Genomic DNA, 25,348 nt, shown 5'->3' with positions numbered 1-25,348 from the left:
AGCCTGTCCGCTTAGGCCACGTGGGGCAGCAGGTAAGTTGCTTCCTGGGAGAGAGCATGTGGGGGTCAGCACAGTGGGCCCATGCTGTAGGATCGTTCCCTAACCTCGTGTTCCCACACTCCCATCTGTGTCTCTGGTAGCAAATTCACATGGGTTCCTTAACCTTCTGTGACTGCACAGGTTATCAGGAAGCAGGAAGCATATTTAAATTATTATTATTGCTTTCAAATATTTCTTGTTGTAGTAAGTGACCCGCTCAAGTGAACCACCAAGAGGCTGGCTGATCGGAGAGAACTGAGAGAGCAGAGTCCCCTTTGGCTACACCCTTTGACCTCCCTTCTGTCTGCCAGCCAGGACACCAAGGACAGCATGTGCACCTTCTCTAGAATGAGGCTCAGAGTGATGCCGCCATTTACCGGTGATGAGATCTGCTTCCTCAGGTGTTGAAGTATAACATCAGAGAAGCACACCAAGGCAAGCATATTAAGCAGGTTTTATTTAAAAGTAGTAATAAGACAGACTTCTCCCGGGAGGAAGAAGGGGGCCAAGGCTGATGTTCTAGAATCCCAAGAAGTGCGCATGCCCTGCATCTTTTATAGGTTAAGGTCTCTTTTGTTCTCCACGTCTCTCCCCACCTTATCTCTCCTTCCTACCTAAGTGACTAGTCCCCGTTTTGCAGGTGAGATGCATAAAGTGAGAAGCGAATGGGCAGGGGAGGGCCAAAGTGATTCAGCCAGGCAAAGGTCCAAGGACATTAATTAGCAGCTCCTTGCCTGCAGTCCTTGATAAGGGCAGGTAAATTTGGTAATCAACGGGCTCTGGAGGTCCTTGGCATTCCATTCTCCCAGGGCATCTCCAGTTCCAGAGGCAGAAGGCTTTCATGGCTCCATTTCCTCGATTTGACCCGATCCCCTATGTCTACACTAACTGCCTGTCCCCAGTTCTGGCTTCAAGAGCATGATGGAGTAGCACCCCAGGCCTCTTCACACTGGTCTCACAGGACTGGTGGAGGTGCCTCAGGCCTGGCCTGGCCTCTCCTTGCCTGGCTTCAGCTTGGGGTCTCTCCTTCCTGACCCATACTAGGGACTGAACACAATGACTCTTACATGCCAGGCAATCACTCTACCTCTGAGCCACATCCCCAGCCCTTCCTTAAAATTTTATTTTGAGACAGGGTTTCAGTAAGAAGCCCAGCCTGGCCTGGTACTTGTGATAATCCTGCTTCAGTCTTCTGAGTAGATGGGATTACAGGTGTGTATACCCGTTTCTCCCCACTTTTTAAAAAATATTTTCAGCTGTAAATGTACACAATATCTTTATTTTATTTATTTTTTTACATGGTGCTGAGAATCGAACCTAGTGCCTCACACTTGCTAGTGCTCTACCACTGAGCCACACCCCGGCCCTGTTTTCACTTTTAATGACCACTTAAAGTAGTTCTCTAACTTTCCACTGACCAAACAGACAGCCCCACAACATCAGGAGGCTCCTCAGAGTGGGACTAAAAAGGGGAATATTTTGTGAATTTTTTAAAAAGTTTAAGTTGCTGACTATGTGAAAACATTACTGTGATTTTTTTTTTGTTGTTGTTTTGTTTCAAAAGAAGAGATTTAGTTCAGAACTAAATAAGATGTATCTCCAGGACAAAGACACAGACTACTGACAACTGGAGGGGAAGGAAGCGGGCCCTGGAGCTGAAGAAGCTCCTTCCTCCCCTGCCCTTCCCCACCCCACTGCTGAGAATCCCTGGAATGTGTCCCTTCAGGCTGGGGGAAGGGAGGCCTTTGAAGTGAGACCAGAGTGGGCTGTTCCTTAAACCTGTGGGGAGATCTTTGTACTCTCAGAGGAAACATTTACTGCAGTGGCATGGACTGCAGGAAACGTGGTTCTATACCATCCCCCAGTACTGTGATCATGTCAGAACTGGCCTCTCCCAAGCATCAAGGAGTGAAGATAGGCCTGGAGCTCCCTGGGGTCAGTTTCCTGGGGAAGCCCTCACTTCATATGTGGGAGTTTAGAGTTCAGCCTTTCCTCAAGATGCTCAGTAAATTCCTGTCACCCAGTCGCTGGGTGGGTAGGAGCCCAGCCATCCTGAGGCTATGCCAGGGGTGGAGACAGGCTTCAGTTGCAGCCGCCCCCAGCAAGAGATCTGCAGGGTGCTCTTCAGCCTGATGACCCTTCGGGGCCCTCACTGTGCGGTTTCAAGGTGGGGAAGATGCGGGCCATACTTGCCTTCCACAGGCCCCTCCCTACTAGGTTCATCTTGGGTGGATCTGGATGAGTCCTAACCACACTGTTCCAGGAAGAAGAAGGGACTGACCTTAATTGGCCTGCACTGAATCCTAGGTAGGGCTGAGCAGCTCTCCTAGGCACAGTGCCCCATGGCCCCTGGCCACATCCTTCACCAGGGCCGTCTGTGTTTGCCACTGCAAAGCCCCTACTCTTGCCTGCATGAGTTTCTTCAGTGCAGCCATGTGGCAGCTCCCTTGAATGAGGGTCTCTGAGCCTTCCCACTGGGATTCTGCAGTACGGAGCAAGTCCCTGCTCTGCTGCTGTCCTGGATGCTGGCATGTCCTTAGGCACTTGGTGCTGACGTATTATTAGTTATTCTTCCAAAATATCATACATGTGCTTGTCTCTAAACCAGTTTCTAGGGATGGCTTGATCTGACTGGTGTATACTTTCCTAAGCACTCCATGCAGCTCTGAGGAAAAGTACTGCACTGGTCCAGCAGAACACTGGCCAGCCAGCAAATGCTCCTTATTTTGAACTGCATTGTTAAGTGATGTGCAACTTGCTATCACATTACCCCAGCTGAAGGTGGCAGGAGCAGGGTTCTGCAACCTGGTGCCTGAACCTGCCTTGCCTTTGTTTGATATGTCTTATTTTGGGCATGACACATTTTTCTCTGCTCCTAGTGTTTCAGGGCTGGGGCCTTCGGGGAAACTGAGGCAGCATGAAGGCCCCCTTCAAACCCCGATTCTTGCAATCAAGTCAGAAAGATTTCAGACGTGTCACTCAGCGTAACAGACATAGGAAAAGGGAAAGGGAAAGGGGACACTCTCAAGGGAGAGTGTGGGTCCTCTCACAGAAGAGAGGAACAACGTGCCTCTCCTGCACTCCATTTTTATTGGGGATCCAGAAAAGTTTCCAGAGAGACCCGCCAGGTCTCCCTTTTAACTTTTGGCTGACAACAGGATGACATCAGACTTTCAAGTCCCCACTGCCTTGACAACTCTAGGTCACTTTGGCCCATGCTGCCCAGTTCTAATTGGATTCTTAACCATCAATTCTTACAGATTTTATGGTTAGGAGGAATTAACCTTATCTCCCTGGATTTTGGAAGCCGTTCTGTGGAAAGGGTCACAAAAGTCTCCCCCTTCAGGGTAGCTTGGTTCCTCTTATTGACATTATTTGGGTCTGCATTTCTCCTGAAGATAACAAGTAGTTTGCTGAGGAATGTGACACAGCCTGTCCGCTTAGGCCACGTGGGGCAGCAGGTAAGTTGCTTCCTGGGAGAGAGCATGTGGGGGTCAGCACAGTGGGCCCATGCTGTAGGATCGTTCCCTAACCTCGTGTTCCCACACTCCCATCTGTCTCTCCCATGTCACTTAGACTGGATCATGTTGACTCAGGGCCCAGTTCATTCCATAGAGATGATTTTGGAAGACCTGTCTTTATATCAAAAGAGCTGCCCATCAGCGTCAGCCATGCATGTGCATCGCTGCCACATTCCTGTGGTCAGGAACACACAGGCACCCAGTCCAGGCACACACCACTGTGTGTCGGCTCCAGGCCCTGGACTTCCCAAGAGAATCTCATTTGCAATAGACAGGGACCCTTCAAGAGACAGAACTTGTGATCCTCCTGCCTCAGCCTCCGGAGTAGCTGGGGTCAGAGGTGTGTGCCACTGTACCCAGCTCCCCTTTCACTGATTGCATGAACCCTCCCATCCCAATAATCTAGGATAATCATCCCACTTAAGACCCACTCTTGGTTGACTTAGTTTCCCTTTGCCACATATTCCATATATTCACAGTTCCCAGATCAGGATGGGAACACTTCTGGGAGGCTATTGTTCTGCCAACTACTGAGAGGTGGGAGATAATACTAATTTCACTTTATTTCAGTGTTTTTTCAGATTTTTAAAAAATAATCTCATGTAATTTTTATTTGTAAAATGTTGGTTTTCTTTTCCTTTAAATTTTTGGGAAAATTCTTCTCATAAACAATTTAAATGACTCAATCGTGTTTCCACATATGGACGTACCCACCAGGAGTGTATATAAGGGTTCAGTAGGGAGGCCTGCCATCCAGATGGTAGCTAGGGTGGCTGTCTGGCCACAGAAGCCATGGGGACAATCCAGCACTGTTGACACCAACACACTTCAGCCAGCTCTCCAGGGCTGAGCACTGAATCCTGCCTCGGCCTACAGCACGCGGGTCCTTCCTCAGAGCCTCACTGGGAGACTCCTCACGTTCTCACCTGCAGCCCTCCGCAGGCCTGCTCACCAGGACAAATGAAGGGGTGTTGTCCACTTTACAAGTGCCGTGTCCCCACACTTCTTCCTCTGAAGTGCAGAGCAGCACTGTTTGCACTGTGTGGACAGGTTGTGCTGCACTGTGTGGCTCAGTCACACTTGGTGATGCGTGGTACTGAACTGTGTGTCTGAGCTCATGCCTGTGGTGGTTTCTTAGGCATGGACTCTGTGGCCCCGAATCCCACCCATGATTGTGTTGGAGCCATGAACTCTTTGCGGGGGGTGTGATGGAGGACCTTGGTAACACTCCCTTTCTGCTCTTCTTGTTGAAGTATCAACTTTCCCAGCTGGATTATTAAGTATTCTAAGTTGGTTAATGTGTAGTCACTTTGTGCTTTTCATTAGGTGCCAAGTTGCCAGTTGTAATGAACGTTACTTTTGTAAGCAGTATGAAACACAATAAATATTTTTAAAATAAAGACTATTTTAATACCAATGTTTCATGATACTATTAAATAGAATGAAGTGGTACAAGAAAAAAAAAATCTATCAGAAAAAATCCTGTAACTGTGTAATCAGTTTCAAAAAGGAAAATCCAGACCATTAACTTCAAAGGGCTATCTGCAAATGAGTGTGGAGAACCTGTAAATGGCTGTGCACTACCATTGTAACCTGATACCTGGACTTCCCTAAATTGTCTAACAGTTTTTTCTGGAGAACTGGATCATGACTGACTTCCTTCCCTGGTCACTGGCTTTGCTGCAAAAAGGAAGGTTGGGACTTCCTTTATCAAAAACTATAATCCTATTTAATCCTGTATTCTGCTATTGTTCTTTAAAAAAAAAAAAAAAAGTACGTTTAACACCTTTAAAGGAAAAAAAAAAAAAAAAAGACAAATTCCAAAGTGAACACATTTCTCCTGGGGCAGAGGAACCTCATTGTTCTCCAAATTTACATTTGTCTAATAATGGACATCACACATATGTGCTGTTTTCTTGCCTCTGGTGGTATTACCAAATTAATTTCTGAGATCCTTTAAGGTTTTATTAAAATTGACTTAGAGATAAATGAGTACTAATATTAATTAAAAATTCCAAACCCCCAGAAATAGTAACTACCCACATACTTTTTGAGTTCACATGACTTGTCAACCTTTGGTAAGATCAGTCTAATTTTGTTGGTTTAATAAAAACAGGTGTGCCTTTTGAGTTATTAGCTTTAAGTACAGTGCTTGAGTTTACTTGCAAATAAGATTAAAATATCAGACAGGGAAGTATCTTGAGCTGATGGCTATCTTGTGACATGTTGTCTGCCTAAAAGTAATTTCTTTGTAGTAACTTGAAATGTTAAAGTCATACTAAGTGAAAATAAGTATTAGATATTCATTAAGTATCTCTTGTTCTTGAAGTGCTGCTCAGAAACTGGGTCCCTAATCCCGCAATACAACAAACTCCTGAAACAGCTCCTAGGCGCACATTTAAGTTCATATGCTCCTAGCATTCTAACATTCATAAGGCGTACAGAGCCTAATGACTGTGGGTCTCTTGATATGCATGTTGAGAATTCGTACTGTGAAACATCATGTGTCCAAAAAGAGTATGAGATGATCTTAATAAAATTTCCGGGTCCACCACAGAATGTCGACAGGTGTCAGCCCGCCAGCCCTCAACCAGCTACTTCTTCATTTTCTCTGCAAAAAAGAAATTCCTAATGGGTGAAATTTATAATCAATATATGTAAATAAAACTAAAAACTAAAAACAGCAAGAGAACAGGCTCTGAATGAACACCGTGCAGGGAAAGCAAGGTATGCTCTTCCTTTTTTCCTCCTTCCTTTCTTCTCCTTTCTTTCTTTTTCTTCTTTTCTTTCCTTTCGGTACTGGAAATTGAACACAGGGGTCCTCTTCCACTGAGTTGCCCTTTTTATTTCTTATTTTGAGACAGGGTCTTGGTAAGCTGCCTGGGCTTACCATGAACTTGAACTTGCCATCTTCCAGCCTCAGCCTCCCGTGCAGCTGGGATGACAGGTGTGTGCCATTTTGTCCTGAGGACTGGTCATTCCAGGACGAGAAAGAAGAAAAATATTGGGCAGAACCTGAATGGATGTAGAAAGTAGCAAAAGGCTGTGAAAAGAGATTCCGAGTGTTGTCCAGCTAGTAAAACTGAATGGATCTGTAAGGTTTTTAAAATGATCTTTCATATCGAAAGTGCACTGGTGAGAACTAGGACTCTGTCTTTTCTTGGACTATTGATCATTGTTCTTAACAGGAGGTTGTGACAGTCCTGGAAGAAAGGCTGGCTCAGAGGATGTCGGCCCTGGAAGAGTGTATGGGACTTTTGAATTAAAATCTTATTTTTTTGTTCTTCTTATCTCCTTTCTACCTATTTTTTTATTCCATTTATCCTGCCTCAGTAAGACTGCCTTTCTTCCACATTGTCTGGAATCTGTAGGGTGGGTTACAATTCAACTTCCTGTGGCATTGATCTGACAGCAACCTAGAATGGATGTGTCTGTGACTGTGCGCCAACTGACCTGATACCTCCTTGGTATCCTGGGCATCCTTCTGGTCCTCTGTGTCCTGACACAGGACATGTTTCCATGTTGCATTCAAAGTATCTTTGAGTAAGCTGTGTTGGATCCTGGCTTTATTTGTATTTATTCATTTTAAATACATATTTTTTAAAGTTGTAGATGGACACAATACCTTTATTTTATTTATTTATTTTGAAACTTGTTTGTACATACAGTGTTTTTATTTTGACAGAACCCTGAAGCAGCATGTTTATTGTGTGCTTCTCTAATCCCGAGTTTTACCAACCCAGGCCATGCCCATTTGACCTTGGTTGAAAAGGCACACAAGCTACACACATTTCCAGTGTTCTTAAATATCTGTGCAGAGAAGGAATTCCTAAATCTACCTGCACCGGGTTGCTTGCTCTTCAGCAGGTGTCCTGTGCTTTCTTAGATCTTGTGCTGTTTGGCCTGGTGGACTTGGAGGTCCTTGGGGGAGAAGCATGTGAAGTTGAGATCTGGGTTGCCAGCAACACCACCTCTTGGTACCCAGGTAGCAGCTGATGTTTATATATTTGGTCATGATCCTATGTCTGAGTTCCTGGGCTTCTCCCTTTGGAGTTCTGGGCCACGCTGTCAACTGGCTGGCCTGCAAAAGACAGTCTAGTTCCTGTTCTCAAAAGTTTTGTGGCTAGTCACCTCTAAAAAACCCACAAGTATACTTGATTATTTTTTAGAACAGTCAAGTTACAAGGCTTAGAGTTTTTAGAAAAGTCTGCAGTTTGGGATCCTTTTTAGAATGATAAATATGATGTGAACATACAAGCCATATGGAAGCATAGCAAGTAAAAAGTTTCTCTGTAGAAGGTCATTTGCTGGGCGGGAGGGTATGCACATTAAAACTCTAACAGATATTAACAAATTGACTTGATATTAACAAATTAACAAATTATGTTAATTTGCATTGCTCCTTTTGGATGGAGTTGTCATCTTTTGGCATGTTGTTGCTTAGTTTCTTTCTGCAAGAGAAAATAAGAGTAGTTGCCCTTTGAAGCGTGTGGGACTTAAGACTTTGGTGACTCGTCTGCTCCTACCCATCCAGGAAATGCCTCAGGGCAACCTGGAGCCCCCCTCTCCCCAACACACACACACACTTCCAAAGGCAGCCTACAGCAGTCCCAGCTGGAAAAGTGGCAGTAACATCCTGTCCAGATGACTTCTGCCAGGACCTCGAGACCCTGTAACATCCCAGTGCGGCACAGTTGGCTGCCTTGTCCACAATTGGGAAACCAAGGATCTGACACAGGACTGACTGACCACTGCCACCACGCAGGCCTTCCGAGGCTCAGCAAGGTCGGCCCTGCCCCTGCTCCTCTGGGACCTCAGATCCTGCGCTGGACGCCGGTCCTCCCTTTTCCTCGGGGTCTGGACACCATCCATCCATCAACCCAATCATCAGGCCCAGAACAGTCCTCAGAGCAGAACCAAGCGACCAGGGCCGTCAAGGGCCAGTTCTTTTTCCCTGGGGCCTCTGTCCCCTCCTCCCAGCAAGTGCCAGCCCCCTACCAGGGTCCCACCTCCTCTAACAGCGTACAGACCCGCAGGTAGTAGCTCAGACCCCTCCGCCCGCGCCCAGGAGCGGCCCCGCCCTCTGCCTTGCCCCTAGTCCCCCAGGGGCCGCAGGCCGAGCATGCGCGCTGCGCGGCTCGGACCTCCGCGTTGCCGTGGTGACCCGAAACAGGCCACGCCCATAGGCTGGGGCTGGGGGCTGGGGGCTGGGGGGCTGGGGGGCTGGGGGGCTGGGGGGCTGGAGGCGGGTAGGGTGAGGGCTCCGGGTCAGGCGACCGGCACTGTCGGGGGTCGCCGGGTCTAGGGACAGGCGGTCCGGGGTCGTGGGTTGGCGAGGGCTGGGCTTCCAGCCCCGCGGCTGGGCGGATGGTCCGGCTGGAGGCCGGGCGTCTTGGGGCTGGGGAGTCGGGCAGCGCGAGGGGCTGGAGTGGGCCTGGGTCGGGGGGACCGTGAGGACCAGGGGAAACCTGGGCGGAGGAAGGGCCTGGCGGGCGGCCCCGGCCGGCGGGCTGGCCAGGTGGGGCGGGGGCGGGCCGTCCGCGGGGTGGGCGGCCCCGCCCGGCCGGGCCGCGTCCGGCAGGAGCCGCAGGCCGCGCGTCAGCGGCGGTCAGGGGGCGCGCCGCAGACGGACGCGGCCGGCGCCGCCGAAATGTGGAAGCTGAGCCGGAGCCGGGTTCTTCTGGACGAGCCCCCGGAAGAGGAGGACGGCCTGGGGGCGGCGCCGCGGTCGGCCGCGGCCTTAGCCCCGGCGCAGGTGAGGCGCGCGGGTGGGCGAGGGGCGCAGGCGGGCGAGGCAGGGCGGGCAGGTGAGGAGCGCGCCGGGCGGGTGCGCGCGCCGCGGGCTGGTCAGTGTGCGGTGCGGGAGGTGGACGGGGCGTGGTGGGAGAGCTGCGGCTGGCTAGGGCCCCGATCGTGCGGTCCGGCGAAGCTTGCCCGGGCCGGTGGTCGTCCTCTCCGTGAGGACCCCGCGCCCCGGGAGTAGACAGGTGGCGGTCCCGGCTGGTGGCGGGGCCCCAGAGACCCCCGGGCGGGCCCGTGAACGCGCGGCGCGGCCCCCGGAACCGCCCTAGCCGGGCGCGCACAGTGGGCGCTTTCCTGGCGAGGGGTGGGCGCTGCCCTTCACGTTCCTGCCAAGGCAGACGCCCCGGCCCGGGGCGGTCACCACGCAGGGGCTCCCCATCCCCGCTGGAAGAGACGGAGAAACCCTGACTCACGGTGCCTGGGACTGCTGTTCGCGGAGGCTAAGAACCTTCGGTGACCGCAGCAAAGGGTTCGGTGGGCTAAGTATTTGCATAGCGCGTATTTCCTTTTCTTAGACCTTCGGTTTACTGGGGGAAGACAGTCGTTTATACTGAAGTTTGAAAGGCATCAGCCTGACAAACGTAGACACGTTTGGAATGTGTAGAATGTTTTAATTAAAAAGGACCCAGGTGCATCCTGTATGCATTCATAAGCCTCCCCCCCACCCTTTTTTTCCAGTGCTGTATACCCAACGAAATGTAGGTCACAAAACCGGCTAACTAGCCAGCCTTTTTTTTTTTTTTTTTTTTAAAGAAGGGCCTTACAATTTCTTTTCCCTCCCCGCCCCTTTTTTTCCTCTCTCTGTGGTTTTAGTGATTGAACCCAAGGCTGCCCTCTGCCACTAAGCGAATCTCCAGCTCTTTTTGTTTTATGTTTTGTCTTGGTGTTTCCCTAAATTGCCCAGGCTGGCCTGGAACGTGTGGTTCTCCTGCCGCAGGGAGTAGCCACCATGCTCTGCTAACTAAAATTTCTTTTTGCATTCAATTTTGAAAAGCTCTTATGGAAGCCAATGATGATCTACAGATTTTTTTTTCCCACAATTGGAGCAAAATTCTGAGACAAGTTGCTTTATTTTATGATATTTTTTACAGGAATTCAGTACCATTCCCAACTCACAGAGTTGATTTTCTTTCTCTTTTTGGAACTGGGGATTGAATGCTAGGTTGTTACCAACACCCCCAACCATTATAAGGGTTTTTTATTATTATTATTAATTTTTATTTAGTTGTCAATGAACCTTTATTTTATTTATTTATATGTGGTGCTGAGAATTGAACCCAGTGCCTCACACATGCGAAGCAAGTGCTCTACTACTGAACCACAACCCCAGCCCCCTTATAAGTTTTTTTTTTGTTGTTGTTGTTGTTCTTAAAAACCCAGCTTTTTATTGAATTACATTATAAAGTCTATAGAATTATGCTCTTCTATTTCCAAATATTTGATTGTTTTTCCAGGGAGTTATATCCATGCGTAATTGTGTATATGTTGGCAGCTCAGAATTAAAGCGTATTTTTTTTTCAGTTCTTTTTTTTTTTCTTTTTTTATTGTAAACAAATGGGATACATGTTGTTTCTCTATTTTCTCTATTTGTACATGGCGTAAAGGGGTACCATTTGTGTAATCATAAATTTACATAGGGCAATGTTGTTTGATTCATTCTGTTATTTTTCCCTTCCCCCCACCCCTCCCACCCCTCTTTGCCCTCTATACAGTCCTTCCTTCCTCCATTCTTGCCCCCTCCCTAACCCTAACACTAACCCCTCCCATCTTTTTTTTTTTTTTTTTTTTTGCGGTGCTGGGGATGAACCCAGGGCCTTGTGCAGGTGGTGTTGGTTGGGCACAGCTCATTCTCTTAAACGTTTAGATATGGTTACTATCAGAATTTCTCTTTGAAAAATTACCTCTTGCTAATATTAGTGCTTATCTATATTTTATTTTATTTTACAGTGCTGGGGAGCAAGTCCAGAGCCTGTAGCATGCTAGGCAAGTGCTCTACCACAGAGATACACCCCAGACTTGCCTTTTTTTTTAAGGCTCAAAATTTTGCAGTTACTCTAAACAGCAGCTATTTTCTTAAATACCATAACAAGAACATATATGTGGTTACAGAGTTAATTGAAGAAGCTGTAAATAACTAATGATGTTCAAAGATGAGCAATATTGTTTCCAGATGAACTCTGGAACATTTTAAATAAAACCTTCCTACATTCTGCTTCCAATTCTCTTAATATTAAAACCAACTTTTTTCCTGTTATGCTTTCATTTTGAAAAGTTTCTTATGTACAGAAAAGGTAGAAAAATTGGAGATTGAATACTGACAGAGCCTCTACTTAGATTCAGTCATAGGTAGCACATTTGTTAAAGCTCTTTCTGATCTTTTGTTTACAGAATTGTCATCTTTACTGTTTTGCTTACCTCTGCGTGAGTTTAAAAATTTTTTCACTTTCTTTCTTAGATATCCAATTTGAGATACTGAGCAAATTCAAGTGGGAAACACAGAAAGTTCCCATGTGCCCCTGCCTCCCTTCAGATGCCCTGGCTCTCGATGCCGAGCAGCAACACATCCTCCACACATGAAGTCCACCCGGGTGCATGCTTGGTGCTGCCTTCCTGTGGGTTTGGACAGATGTCTGTGTATGACATGAAACCACCTCGGTAGTATCCTACAGAGGGGGTGCACTCTCCCAAAAGTCCTTTGTGCTCTGCCTGCTCCTCCCTCGTTCCTCCCCATCCCCTGCAACCCCTAACTACCTACTGTCTCTAGCATATGACACCATTAGCAGGTATTATGTCATTTCCAACTTATAGGAATTGTAGTTGACTATCATAAGCATTTAAGTATGGTCACTATCAGAACTTATATTGGAGAAATTACTTTTTGAGAGTATATGGCCTTTTTACATTGACTTCTTTCACTCAATAGTATGCGTTCAGTATTCCTTCAGGTCTTTTTATGACTCAATAGCTCATTTCTTTTCAGTGCTGGATAATACTCCATTTTATGGATGTACTAGCTTTTGTTCGTTCTTTCTTTATTATGATACTGGGAATTGAACACAGGGGCACTCTACCACTGAGCTACATCCTCGGCCCTTTTAAAATTTTTTTTTTTTTTTAATGTTGAGACAGAGTCTCAGTTGCCCTGGCTGGCCTGAAACTTGCAGGCTTCCTGCCTCAGTTTCCCTCTGAGTCGCTGGGATTACAGGTGTGTGTCACTGTGCCTGACTACCACAATTTATTCATCCATGCACCTACTGAAGGACATCTTGGTTGCTTTCAGGTCTGGGCTATTATGAGTAAGACTGCTGTAAACACCCGTGTGTGTGTGTGTGTGTGTGAACGTGAATGTGAGTTTTCAGTTCATCTGGGTAAATACCAAGGGTGTGCTTTCTGGATTGTATGGTGTAAGTTTGAGTAGTTTTGTAAGACTGTTGTATTCTTTCCAAAGCAGCTGCACCTTGGCCTTCCTACTAGCAGAGAGAGAGAGAGAGAGAGAGAGAGAGAGAGAGAGAGAGAGAGAGAGAGAGAGAGAGAGAGAGTTCCTGCTGCCACACATTCTCTCCAGCATTTGGTGTGGTCAGTGTTTGGATCTTTGCCCATTTTGATGGGTGTGCCAGTGGTGTCTCATTATTGTTTTAATCTGCATTTCCCCTGTGAAATAAAATAGGTAGCATCTTTTCACTTGCTTACTCGCCATCAGTATATTCTTTGCTTAGGTGTCTTTTAAGGTCTTTGCTCCATTTTTAAATCTAACTGGTGAGTGTTAAGAGTTCTTTGTATATTTTGTTTAGCAATCTGTTATCAGATGTGTCTCCAAGTATTTTCTCCCAGTCTGTGGCTTTTATTCTAATTTGCTGAGAGTGCCTTTTGCAGAGCAGAAGTCTTTAGTTTAAATGAAGTTCAGCTGTTCAGTTCTTTAGTGGATCATGCCTTTTGGTGTCGCATCTAAAACATGGTTGCATGCCCACAGTCTTCTAGTTCTTTCTTCTAGTTCTCTCCTGTCACCTTCTAGCAGTGAGTGTGGACTGTGGTGTATTTTGTTTGTTTGTTTGTTTTTGTTTTGTTTTTTTGTTTGTTTTTTGTAGCAGGGATTAACCCGGAGGCGCTTTACCACTGAGTCACATCCCAGCCCTTTTTTAATATTTTATTTAGAGACAGGGTCTCACTGACTTGCTTAGGGCCTAAGTTGCTGAGGCTGACTGACTTTGAATTTGTGATTCTCCTGACTCAATTTTCCAAACCACTGGGATTACAGGTATGCACCACTACACCCAGCCAAACTGTGGCTTTTTGGTACTTTATTAAGGATATCTATAGATCAGTATGTTGAGAAAAACCTTGCTATAGAACAAAAGAGAAAATATTTATTAATTGCGGCAAGTCCTTTATACTTTTAATTTCTTCAGGAGGATTGGTCTTTATCCAAAACTAACTTCTCTTAGAGTTAAATTTTAAAATTCATTACAATGCTATCATAAAACTGCTGCCTACAAACTTACTTTAAATTTGAGAGTAGTAGAAAATAATATGTGAATAATAATTGATAGCACTTTAATAGCTCACTTGTTCCATCAATAAAAGGTTTTACAGTAGCAAAAAAAAAAAAAAATGCAAGTAGAATTGAATGTGTCTACTAAATTTGTTGTCTCATTAGAAAGAAGTTCTCAGTCCTTTTTTGGACTGAGAACTCCCCACTTGGAAACACAGTCAGCCTGTTCAATATTGAATATGCAGATTGAGAGTACACTGTCTGATATTACAAAGTCTACCTTTATGCCTGTTCTGTCAGCTTCCTTGAAAATCAGGTTCAGAGCTGTAATCTGTGTGTGTGTGAAAGAAAAAAATGGCTAAATGTTAGGTTCTAATAAGTTCAAATGTGAGGCGCTTGAACTTACTACTTGGATCAAGGGACACTTAACTGTTACTAAAATAGCTTTCACATGGTGGAGAGTAAATTACCCTGTGATTCCCTTTAGGCCATTGACCTGTTTTGATCGTAAGTACACAAATATTTTTGATTAAAATAAACAGGTTTATAAGGAGAATCATTCATTGTTGTCATTCAACAAGGGACATGTTTTAATGAGTTTCGTATTTACTTGAGTTGATCACTAAGGCACGTGGCAAAACACCTCTGGACGCTAATAGGCAGAACTCTTCCCTCTGTCCTAAGGGACGCAGTGTCAATTTCTTTGTGGATCTATGAAACCTTCATGCAGCTGTGTGGATGTGTGTGGAGCAGGTACTTGCTTCCCACTCAGGCATTTCTCTGTCCTCAGATCGTCCCCTCAACGTCCATGGAACCCACCCTCACGCAGGTGTGTGGATATGAGTGGGGCACTTCATTCCAGCATCACCAGTTGAAGAGAGATGAATTTTCAAGACTGTGGTAGTAAATGTTATTAGACAATATGCCAAAATGTATTTGATTGGGCATATTCTGAAGGGTAGTGAGGGTGCTGGCCTTGTTTTGGTTCTCCCTCAGAGTGAAGAAGGAAGTGCTGAGAGGCCCAGCTGGCGCAGGCTAGACGGGTCCATGCGGCCAAGCCAGCTGCAGAGGGACTCAGTCAGCTCTAAGTTAAGGCGTTTACAAACAAACCCTGGGAGAATTTTTGACATATTTTCATGTTGAAAATATTTAAAGGCTTAGACATATTCTACAGGCATCGCCAGAAGTGATGGGGGATGAAGAGAGAAAGAAGAGATTAAGGACTGTTTCAGGAATTTTAGAATCAGATTTGAAGATGAAAAGAATGAGAGATGCGGGCTGGGCTGCGGCTCAGCACCTGTGAGGCACTGATTCAATTCTCAGCACCACATATAACAAATAAATACAATAAAGGTCCCTCAACAATTAGAAAATATATTTAAAAATGAGAGAATTTGAGTTTAGATCAGTCAGCATCCTCTGTGGTGCTGGGTTTGTCCCGGTGTGTGGGAAGGAAGGAATGCCCTGAGCTGGGAGCTGGTGGTTGGGTTGAGCTCCGAGGCCAGCAGACCACCACTGGCGTCTCCAGGAGGCGTGTGCAGTGGACAGAGCCAGGCCCTTAGTCAGATGAGCTCTGCCCTCCACACTGGCCCCTCTGCCTCTACAGCTAACATTTCATTGCTGTTCCCATGAGTTCTTTTCAAAAACACCAGCACATATGTGCCCTCTCCTGCCGGAGGTCAGCTTGCTGTGCAAACTTCTTCACGTGGCTCTCCCTCTTAGCAGTGTGTATCTTTTGAGTGGTGATCTTTCCTGACCAGTACAGAAAGAGGGTCCTCATTCTTCCATGCACGTTTCCTGTGTTTAAGTGTTGTGTGATTGTCTTAGTCCATTTGGTCTGCTGTAACAAAAGTGTGATAAACCAGGTGGTTAAACAACACTTTTCCTGGTCTGGAGCCTGCAAGTTCGAGATGTGAAGGTGCTGGCAGATCTGTTCCTGGCTTGCCTTCCCATTGGCCTTCGCTTGGAGGAATGCGAGGACGCTTACCTTGTGACCTCATCTGACACTAGTGACTATCCTAAGGCTTCATCGCCACACGCCATCCCCTGGGGTCAGGGCTTCAAACAGTGACGTCTGGAGGGACACTAACGTTCAGTCTTCAGCAGTAGTGTTTCCTCGTATGGATACACAGATTTTTTTTTTTTTTTTTAACCCTCTTTTGAGGACCTTTAGGAGCTATTTCTTTCTCTTTTTTCTTTTTTTAGGAGCTATTTCTAGTCTTGTACCTTCACTTATATGAAGGAAATTTCTTGAAGTAGAACTGCTGAGTCCAAGGGCAAGTGCATTTGTGATGGTGGGTATCTCCAAATTACTGCCCTGTCCCCAGAGAGGTGGCCCTGATTGACAGCTCAGCCTGGGCCAGGTGAACACATCTCCCACTGAACGCTTGCCAGTACAGTGGTTAGCATGTTAGCAGTTCCAGACTCCACAAGGGGAGTGGTATCTCCCTGCGGTTTTGATCTGTGTGTCTCCTGGGGAGCCTACATGAAAACCAACCCCACCTGTCACTGTGTTGGTGAAGGCGTGAGGTCATGGCCACCACAGCTGTTCTTCTGGGGAGGTGCAGTCCACTGGTTTAGATCTGGACCTTGCTTCCTGATGGCACCTCCACTCTGAGCCAAGTGAGCTCATGTGAGCCCCTGAGCAGCCACACTGCAGCTTTGTTATCCAGCTGTCAAGCTGGAGAATGCTGAGCTAGCGCTGTTGTTTATAGGACGCCGGCTCAGGCACCGTCATCAGCTGGGGACACGGGCTAGTACCATCCTTTGCCAATGAGGTGGCCAGTCACCAAGCAGGAGGGCGACTTGTAAAGGCCACAGAGCTGTGACTGACAGACACTCTTCTTGACCAGACTTTGGAGGGATTCTTTGGTGATACCTGACCAAATTCCTTCTGCTGCAGCTTCTCCATCGAGTCCTAGAAGAAATGCCTCCCCTTGATGTCTCCTGACTGGGAGTTGAAGTTTATCTGTCTCCCCACTTAGGATGGCCTTGACATTTTTTTAATGTCAGAAAAACTTTTCCCTTAACAGTGGTGAATGCTAGTGGATGTAATTAAAAACAAAATTTTCTCCCAACCGAGGAAACTTCTCTACGATATTAGAAGAAAAAACAATTTTATTAGGAATAAACATGTTACTAGGATGTGAGGTGTGTCGTAGGTGAAGATGATGAAGAAGAGAGAAAGCTTGCTGTTTTATGTGGCAGGAAGACAGCCGTGACATGCCTGCTCTCGAGATGAGGTCGCTAAGGTACCCTTTCTCTCAGAGGACAGGTGCCATGTGGAGTGGGCATCTCCCTGGGGGGTCAGGCTGGCTTCTCCCCTGAGAGCCACAGTGTGGAGCTGGGGTCTGTCTGTGGGCGAACAGGGAGTGGCCTGCCTCTGGGACAGGGTGCCTCTAGAGAGAGAAGCAGGCCTCTTGTTGCACACTTTGTTACAGCTCTAAGGGTTCTGTTGTCCTTCCTGCAGTCCTTGCTGGCACCCCTGTGTGCACTTGCCTACAGAGCCACTGCCACTCAGGGTGACGGCTGGACACAGCCTGCACGTTTCGCCTGACATCTCCTGAGTCATCTACGTCTGGACTGGACACTTCACTAGAGAAAAGACTGAACCAGGCCGTGTCCTGATGCAGGAGCAGACCAGGCACATGCTGGTGGGACAAGTGGGCGACGACACTCTGCCCTCTGAGGAGCTGGCCTCGTTGTCCTGGGTGTGTTGAGGGCAGCAGACCTGAAAGTGGGGAGGACGGTGAGGAGCAGGGTCTGGAAGAATGGGTGCCTGCCCAGATTTCTTCCCTGGGAAAGGCGCGCCTGTGTAGCGGACTCCAGCGGCTGGGAGGGTGGTTCTTTGGACACCTTGGAACTGGTTGGTCAGCAGAAGGGCTGTAGTCCATTTCCCATGCATGAGTTATTCAGGGGAAGGGAGGAGGATCAGCCCTCTTAGGAGGAGGCTTGAGATCTCTCATGGTGGGGCAGAGCAGCGCTGCTGTCCGTAGGAGTTTAGTGCGAGCATTCCTAGCAGCCACAGTAAAATGTTAAAGTTTTGGCACAAAACTTTAGATTCAGTGTTTTCAAAATATAATTAATATGTAAACCATGAAAATCTGTTTGTGACATACCTATTGTACTTTTTTCATACTTGGTCTTAGATAAGTGATATTTTACATTTATCAGCACATTTTAATTTCAGTGCTAAATATTCATCAGAAATGCTTGATCAGTACTTGGGATTATAAAATTTACAGTTGTCCAAGTAGATGGTTTTATCTGAGTTGTTACAGAAATCCTCAGGTTTTCCAATAACTGAAACAATGTTTCAGTCAGCTGTTTCACTGCTGTGACTAAATGACCCGACCAGCACAACTGTAAAGGAGGAGAGGTTCATTTGAGGGCTCGTGGTTTCAGAGTCTTAGTCCATAGAAGGCCGGCTCTGTTCCTCGGGACTTGAGGTGAGGCTGAACGTCGTGGCAGGAGTGGGTGGCAGGGGAAGCAGCCCACATGGTGATTAGAAAGTAGAGAGGCTCCACTCGCCAGATACAGGTACATACCCAGAGCCGGGCCCCAATCCCCCTCCTCCAGCCTCACCCCACCACTTCAGTGCCACTCATTCCCTGTCGGGATTAACGCTGCTTGGGTTAGGAGTCTCACAACCCAATCATCTCTTCTCTGAAACTTCCTGCATTGTCTCACACATGAGCTCTGGGGGGACTCCTCATGTCCAAACCGGGACATTCTGTCCTGGCCCTCGAGAGCTCACAACCATCTCACAAGGCAGAATACGTTTCGTCCATTTCCAAGAGTCCCCATAGTCTCAGCAGCTCCAAGACGCTCAAAGTTCGAGTCTAGAGGCTTCTCTGAGGCTCAAGGCAACCTTGCAAAGTTAGTTCCTGTAAAATTAAAAGCAGTTTACAAGTATCCAATACATAAAGGTACAGGGTAAACATTTCCATTCACAAAAATAGGAGTGTAGGAAGAAGGGAAGGGACCAAAGCAAGACTGAAATCCAGCTGGGCAAACGGGTCCTGCAGCTGCACATCTGGCATGTGGAGCACATGGCACAGTGACGTCCTCTCCAAAGGGCTGTGTAGCTTGGCTCCTGTGGCCCTGTGGGTTGCAGCCCAATGAGATCTCTCTGTTGTCTCTGCTTGATTCCTGCAGCTTTGCTAGGATGATGTCCCACATTACTAGCATTTTTTAGTCTCAGGGGTCTCCACTGCAGCTTCAGCTTCCTTGTCACATCTCCACACTTTGACTTCTCAGGGGGTGTCTGCAGGGACACCGACCCTGCTGCACTTTGCCTGGCCTTCCAGGCCTTCCTTTGAAATCTTGGTGGAAACCTCAACGATCCCCTAACTCCAGCATCCTGTGTTCCTGCAGAACCAGCACCACATGGTTCACACCAAGGTCTGTCGCCATCTCGAGCAGTAGCCAAGCCTACGGGGACCCTCAAGACTGCTGCAGCAGTCTCTTGAGGGTCTGGGTGGCTGAGCACATTGAAAAAACTTCCTAGGCCCTCTTGTGCAAGAAGGGTGCCCACTGGCCTCTTCTCAGCAGAATTTCCACTTTTACTCCCTTGAACTTGAGATGATTGTGGTCTTGCCAGCTCCTGAGATGCCCTGAGGCCACCTTTCTCATTGTGTCTAGGTAGGCACAGACTTTAGCATTTCTTTTTTTCTTTTTTTTTTAATTATTATTATTATTTTTTTTATTGTAAACAAATGGGATACATGTTGCTTCTCTGTACAAGGCGTAAAGGCATACCATTTGTGTAATCATAAATTTACATAGAGTAATGTTGTTTGATTCATTCTATTATTTTTTCCCTTCCCCCTAGCATTTCTTTAGTGGCAGTAATGTCTTTAACAACTGCAACTTCCTTAGCCCCAGTTACTCCTGCCTTTAAAATTTTTCAAATATTTCTATTCTACTTTTCACTCCTGAATATCACAGTAGACTTGGCTAAAAGTAACCAGCAATACCCATGCCACTTCCTGAATGCTATGCTGCTTAGACATTTCTTCTGCCTGATTAAGTAGTTCACCACTTTTAAAATCAGACTCACAGAATGTCTCAGGACACAGGCATAATGCAGACAACTTGTCAGCCAGAACATAACAGAATTGGCCTCTACTCCAAATTCCAATAGAGTTCTCCTTCTTTGAACCCTCTTGAGCCACGTTTTCACTGTCCAAAGTCCTATTGGCATTCTGGTCTTCTGAGCTCCCATCAGAATCAGCCATTAATCTCCACGTTCAACAATGTAAAGCATTTCCAGCTTGCACTGCTACACATCTCAAAATTCCTCCCACCAGTTCCAAAAAGTTCCAAATACTTATGAACCACATGGTCAGGTTAGACACAGCAATGACCCCACCTCTTGGTTCAAGTTTGTTTTAGTCAACTATTTCACTGCTGTGACTAAAGGATCTGACCAGAACAATTGTGGGGGAGAAAATGTTTATTTGAGGGCTCACGGTTTCAGAGGTCTTAGTCCATAGAAGGCCAGCTCCATTCTTCAGGGCTCCAGGTGAGGCAGAACATCATAGCAGAAGAGTGTGGCAGAGGGAAGCAGCTCACATAGTGATCAAGAAGCAGAGAGAGACTCCCCTCTCCTGATACAAAATACATACCCCATAGCCATACCCTAATTCCCACCTCCTTCAGCCACACCCTACCACTCAGTGAATCTCTATTGGGGGATTAAATTACTGATTGGGTTAAGACTCTTAGAACCCATTCTCCTCTGAACCTTGTTGCATTGTCTCGTGTGAGCTTTGGGGGACATCTCACATCCAAACCGTAATGCTGAATATCTGTTTTTAAATTGAAATTTAAATAATTAAAAATTCAGCTTCGCTAACCCTGTTTCAGGTTCCTAATAGCTAGTTTTAGCTAAAGGCAACTGAACTGGAAAGCACAGCTCTAGAATCTTCTTCCAGATCCTGTCAGTTCACCAAGGAGTGCCCACGGACCTGCTAGAGGTCATAGTGAGGCAAAGTCAGCCAACGTTCTCCCTGTGTTGAGACTTAAGGGTCTCCTTTTTTTTTCTTTTCGGTGGTGCTGGGGATTGAACCCAGGGCCTTGTGCATGCTAGGTAAGCACTCTACCAACTGAGCTATATCCCCAGCCCCAAGTGTCTCTTACCATGTGTGTTGCTTTGAGCAGTGAGCACCTGTAAGAGCCAGTTTTAAACATCAGGGTTCAGCTTGGTAGCCCTAAGGAGCTTAAAACCCCAGATTCCCTGTTGGTTTTTGACTTGACTTAGAGTCTGAAGGATTGTCCTTTTTCATTGCATGTTAGCATTGCCTCAGACCCTGTGGGTTCACCGTGGGAATTGGTGGTTTGTGGAGCAGAGAAGGACTGGCAAGCTGCTCCTTGCCACATGCAGGTCTCCCCAGAAGCACTTTGTCCACAGCTGTCTTCTGCCCTCATAGATCACTGAGGAGAACGGCTGGCTCTGCTGTGCATGAGGGCTGGGGAGCGGGCTGATGGCGGCAGTCACAGGCATGAAAATTGAGAGATAAGCTTGAGAGGATTTTTTTTTTTTTTTTTTTTTTTTTTTTTTTTTGCGGTGCTGGGGATCGAACCCAGGGCCTTGTGCATGCAAGGCAAGTACTCTACCGACTGAGCTATCTCCCCAGCCCTTTAGAGGATTTTTTTTTACCTGTGATTTCAGAGTGAATCAACATCTGGACAGGGGCAGCCATAAACTTGTGAACACTGTTGTTTTCTGTCTGTTGCAGGCAGGCAGTTCATTTCACATTCACTTTGCCAGCTGGTGGATCCCCCAGGTTGCTTGAGCAGTCAGATTGCCCACAGTCCCTGCTCTGGGAGTCCCTCAGCCTGCGAGGGAGGACTGTAGCCCTCCCTGTGGCTCTCTGCAGATGCAGTGGGGAGGCAGTTGCTCCCCAACACGGGAAGCAGAAAAGGTGTCAAGCCTAAGGGGCCTCAGGCTCTAAGGAGAATGGGCCTAGGATTCCAGGGTTCCTGTGTGAGCTCTGTAATAAATAGTGTCTATTAAAGGAGGAAAACTAGCTTTAGTTATATAATTTTCTTCCTGGAAATACAGTATTCTGTTCAAAATGTCTATCAGTTCTAACAGTTGAGAGAGATGGGGTGCTCTGTGACCACGTGGAATTGCATAGCACTCGAGCATTGCTTGACAAAGGTCTGTCAGTATTGAACTGGTGTGGGCGCCACAGTGTTTGCTATCTGTCACAGTAGAGTCCTGCAGTGCCCTGCAAGGTAGGCGTGGCTGATCTTCACTGCTCAGGATTTGGTGATTGATCAGTACTGTTCAGGATTTGGTGATTGATCAGTAAGTGCTCACGCAGTTATTTGCATACATGTAGAACAGCAAGAAATGTGAGTCATCCCGTGGGCTCCTTCCCAGCCAGGGATAAAGGAGGGTGATCTTCTGCCTTTATGCTTCAGTTCCGACTGTCAGCCTCCTTTTTCTCCTTCTTGGTGCCAAGTTCCGCGCTCTCTGTTGGCGATTTACTGTTCAAGTGGCCCCTGGAGCATAGCCCTTGAGGGCTGCCTGGCATTCCAAAGCCCAGGGAGGTCGTGATATGCTTGTGGGGATGTACATGCAAGAGAGGCTGTGTCCAGCACAACTCAGACTGCTGCTGAGGTGCTGTTAATGAACCAGTGCGTCATCAGTGAGATCCTTTAAACAGAAACGGACCTAAAACGTGGCTACGTAGTGAGTGGTTGACAAACCTGTAGAAGAAATACGATTGATCAACAAACATATGGAAAAATGTTCATCATCTCTAGCAATTAGAGAAATGCAAATGAAAACTACTCTAAGATTTCATCTCACCACAGTCAGAATGGCAATTATCAAGAACACAAGCAACAATAACTGTTGGTGAGGATGTGGGGAAAATGTGCACCCATACATTGCTGGTAGAAATGCAAATTGGTGCAACCACTCGGGAAAGCAGTATGGAGATTCCTCAGAAAACTTGGAATGGAGCAACCATTTGACCCAGATTACTACATGTTATTTGTCAGTTTCGTTTCTATGACTTAACACTTTCATTATAGATAAGTATATAAATTCTACAGCTTTCCATGACCACAGTTTATTTTTACCAATTCTCAATTTTACATGTAAGTTCCTAATTTAACTTTTATAATTAATGTGGAGGTAAACAACCTTGTTTATCCGTTCCTTGACATAAATTCCTATAAGTGGGATTTATAAATCGAAGATTCTGTATTTTACATCATGATATATTATTAATTTACTGTCCAAAGAATCTGAGTTGATTCATGCTTTTTGTTAAAATTTATTTTTATTGTAAACAAATGGGATACATGTTGTTTCTGATTGTCACCGCTGAGGAGAATGGGGAGCACATGGAGAGGCTGTCTTGGTATCATTTTTCTTACGACTGCATATGAATCTACAAGGTTCTCAAAAGATGATTTACCAAAATAAAAGCTGAATTACCAAATTCCTACTTTTGTAGCATCCTTTCATCTAGCTTAGAGAGAAACTCGACGTAATGAAAACATTACAGACACTCCACTGAAAGCACATTGAATATGCTTTTTTATGACGTGCTAGGGACTGAGCCCAGGACCTCGTACATTCTACCCCTGAGCTACATCACAGCCCGTTCTTCCTGATTTTATTTTGCAGCATTGTCAAAACCCACAGGGCATCACTGTAGAATTACTAGATGGTCTATCTGTCCTAGAAGAGACGCGTGTGGCCAGTCTGTGGAGGGTTGTCACTGGCCAGAGGACTCAGACTTGAAGCGACCTTCAGAGCTGTGTGAGCAGCACTGAGGGGCATTGGCATCAGGTCAGCAGAGCTGTCTTTCCCCAAACGAGGAAGCCCACGTGGAGGCCCACGTGGAGGCCGTCACAGCAGTGGTAAATGCTGAGGCCCGCAGCTGGCAGGGCCAGTGCCGGCGCCCTGCTCCTTGTGACCCTGACCTGCCCGACGCCCTGACTTGGGCCTTGTGTGAGGAAGTCTGACTGGGTGTGTCCAGGAGACATGGAGCCTCCAGGGCACTGCCCCAGAGTCGTCTCTCTGCAGAGGCCACCAGGTATGCCACGCAGAATGCTGCTCTGCTGTTATCTCCCGGAGCACCACCCACCCTCTCCTCCTCACTTTCCTTACACAGTACAATTTCTTTCTTTCTTTTTTTTTTTAATTTATTTTTATTGTAAACAAATGGGATACGTGTTGTTTCACTTTGTACAGGAGTAACAGCATACCGTTTGTGTGATCATACATCTACACAGGGTAATGATGTTTGAGTTATTCCGTTACGTTTTCCTTCCCCCCCCACCCCTCCCACCTCTCTTTTCCCTCCATACAGTCCCTCCTTCCTCCATTCTTGTCCCCCTCCAACCCCCCATTACGTGTCATCATCCGCTTATCAGTGAGATCATTCCTCTTTTGGATATTTGAGATTGGCTTATCTCACTTAGCATGATATTCTCCAATTTCATCCACTTGCCTGCAAATGCCATAATTTTATTATTCTTTATGGCTGAGTAATATTCCATTGTATATATATATACCACAGTTTCTTTATCCATTCATCAACTGAAGGGCATCTAGGTTGGTTCCATATTCTGGCTATTGTGAATTGAGCCGCTATGAACATTGGTGTGGCTGTATCTCTGTAGTATGCTGATTTTAAGTCCTTTGGGTATAGGCCGAGGAGTGGGATAGCTGGGTCAAATGGTAGGTCCATTCCAAGTTTTCTAAGGAATCTCCACACTGCTTTCCAGAGTGGCTGCACTAATTTGCAGTCCCATCAGCAATGTATGAGTGTACCCTTTTCCCCACATCCTCGCCAACACCTGTTGTTGCTTGTGTTCTTGATAATCACCATTCTAATTGGGGTGAGATGAAATCTTAGTGTAGTTTTGATTTGCATTTCTCTTATTACTAAAGATGGTGAACATTTTTTCATATATCTGTTGATTGCTTGTACATCTTCTTCTGTGAAGTGTCTGTTCATTTCCTTAGCCCATTTGTTGATTGGGTTATTTCTATTCTTGGTGTAGAGTTTTTTGAGTTCTTTATATATTCTGGAAATTAGTGCTGTATCTGAAGTAAGAGTGGCAACGATTTTCTCCCACTCTGTAGGCTCTCTCTTCACATTGCTGATAGTTTCCTTTGCTGAGAGAAAGCTATTTAGTTTGAATCTATCCCAGTTATTGATTCTTGCTTTTATTTCTTGTGCTATGGGAGTCCTGTTAAGGAAGTCTGATCCTAAGCCAACAAGGTGAAGATGTGGACCTACTTTTTCTTCTATAAGATGCAGGGTCTCTGGTCTGATTTCAAGGTCCTTGATCCATTGTGAGTTGAGTTTTGTGCAGGGTGAGAGATAGGGGTTTAGTTTCATTCTGTTGCATATGGATTTCCAGTTTTCCCAGCACCATTTGTTGAAGATGCTATCTTTTCTCCATTGCATATTTTTGGCACCTTTGTCTAGTATTAGAAAATTGTATTTATTTGGGTTTG

General features: G+C 46.3%; 1 protein-coding gene across 1 annotated transcript in view; it reads left to right on the top strand.

Moving 5' to 3' along the window:
* The first annotated feature begins 9,108 nt into the window (after nt 1-9,108).
* Nucleotides 9,109-25,348, top strand: part of TDRP (testis development related protein) — a 47,091-nt gene continuing 30,851 nt past the window's right edge. The window contains exon 1 of the mRNA XM_079141814.1: nt 9,109-9,315. Within this exon, the coding sequence (XP_078997940.1) occupies nt 9,211-9,315 (105 nt within the window). The 5' untranslated portion in view covers nt 9,109-9,210. The remainder of the gene's footprint in view (nt 9,316-25,348) is intronic.

Source organism: Sciurus vulgaris (genome assembly GCF_902686455.1).
Source record: "Sciurus vulgaris genome assembly, chromosome: 5".
Lineage (NCBI taxonomy): Eukaryota > Metazoa > Chordata > Mammalia > Rodentia > Sciuridae > Sciurus > Sciurus vulgaris.
Note: the sequence above shows the minus strand (reverse complement) of the source record. Positions and strands in the feature narration are given on the sequence as shown.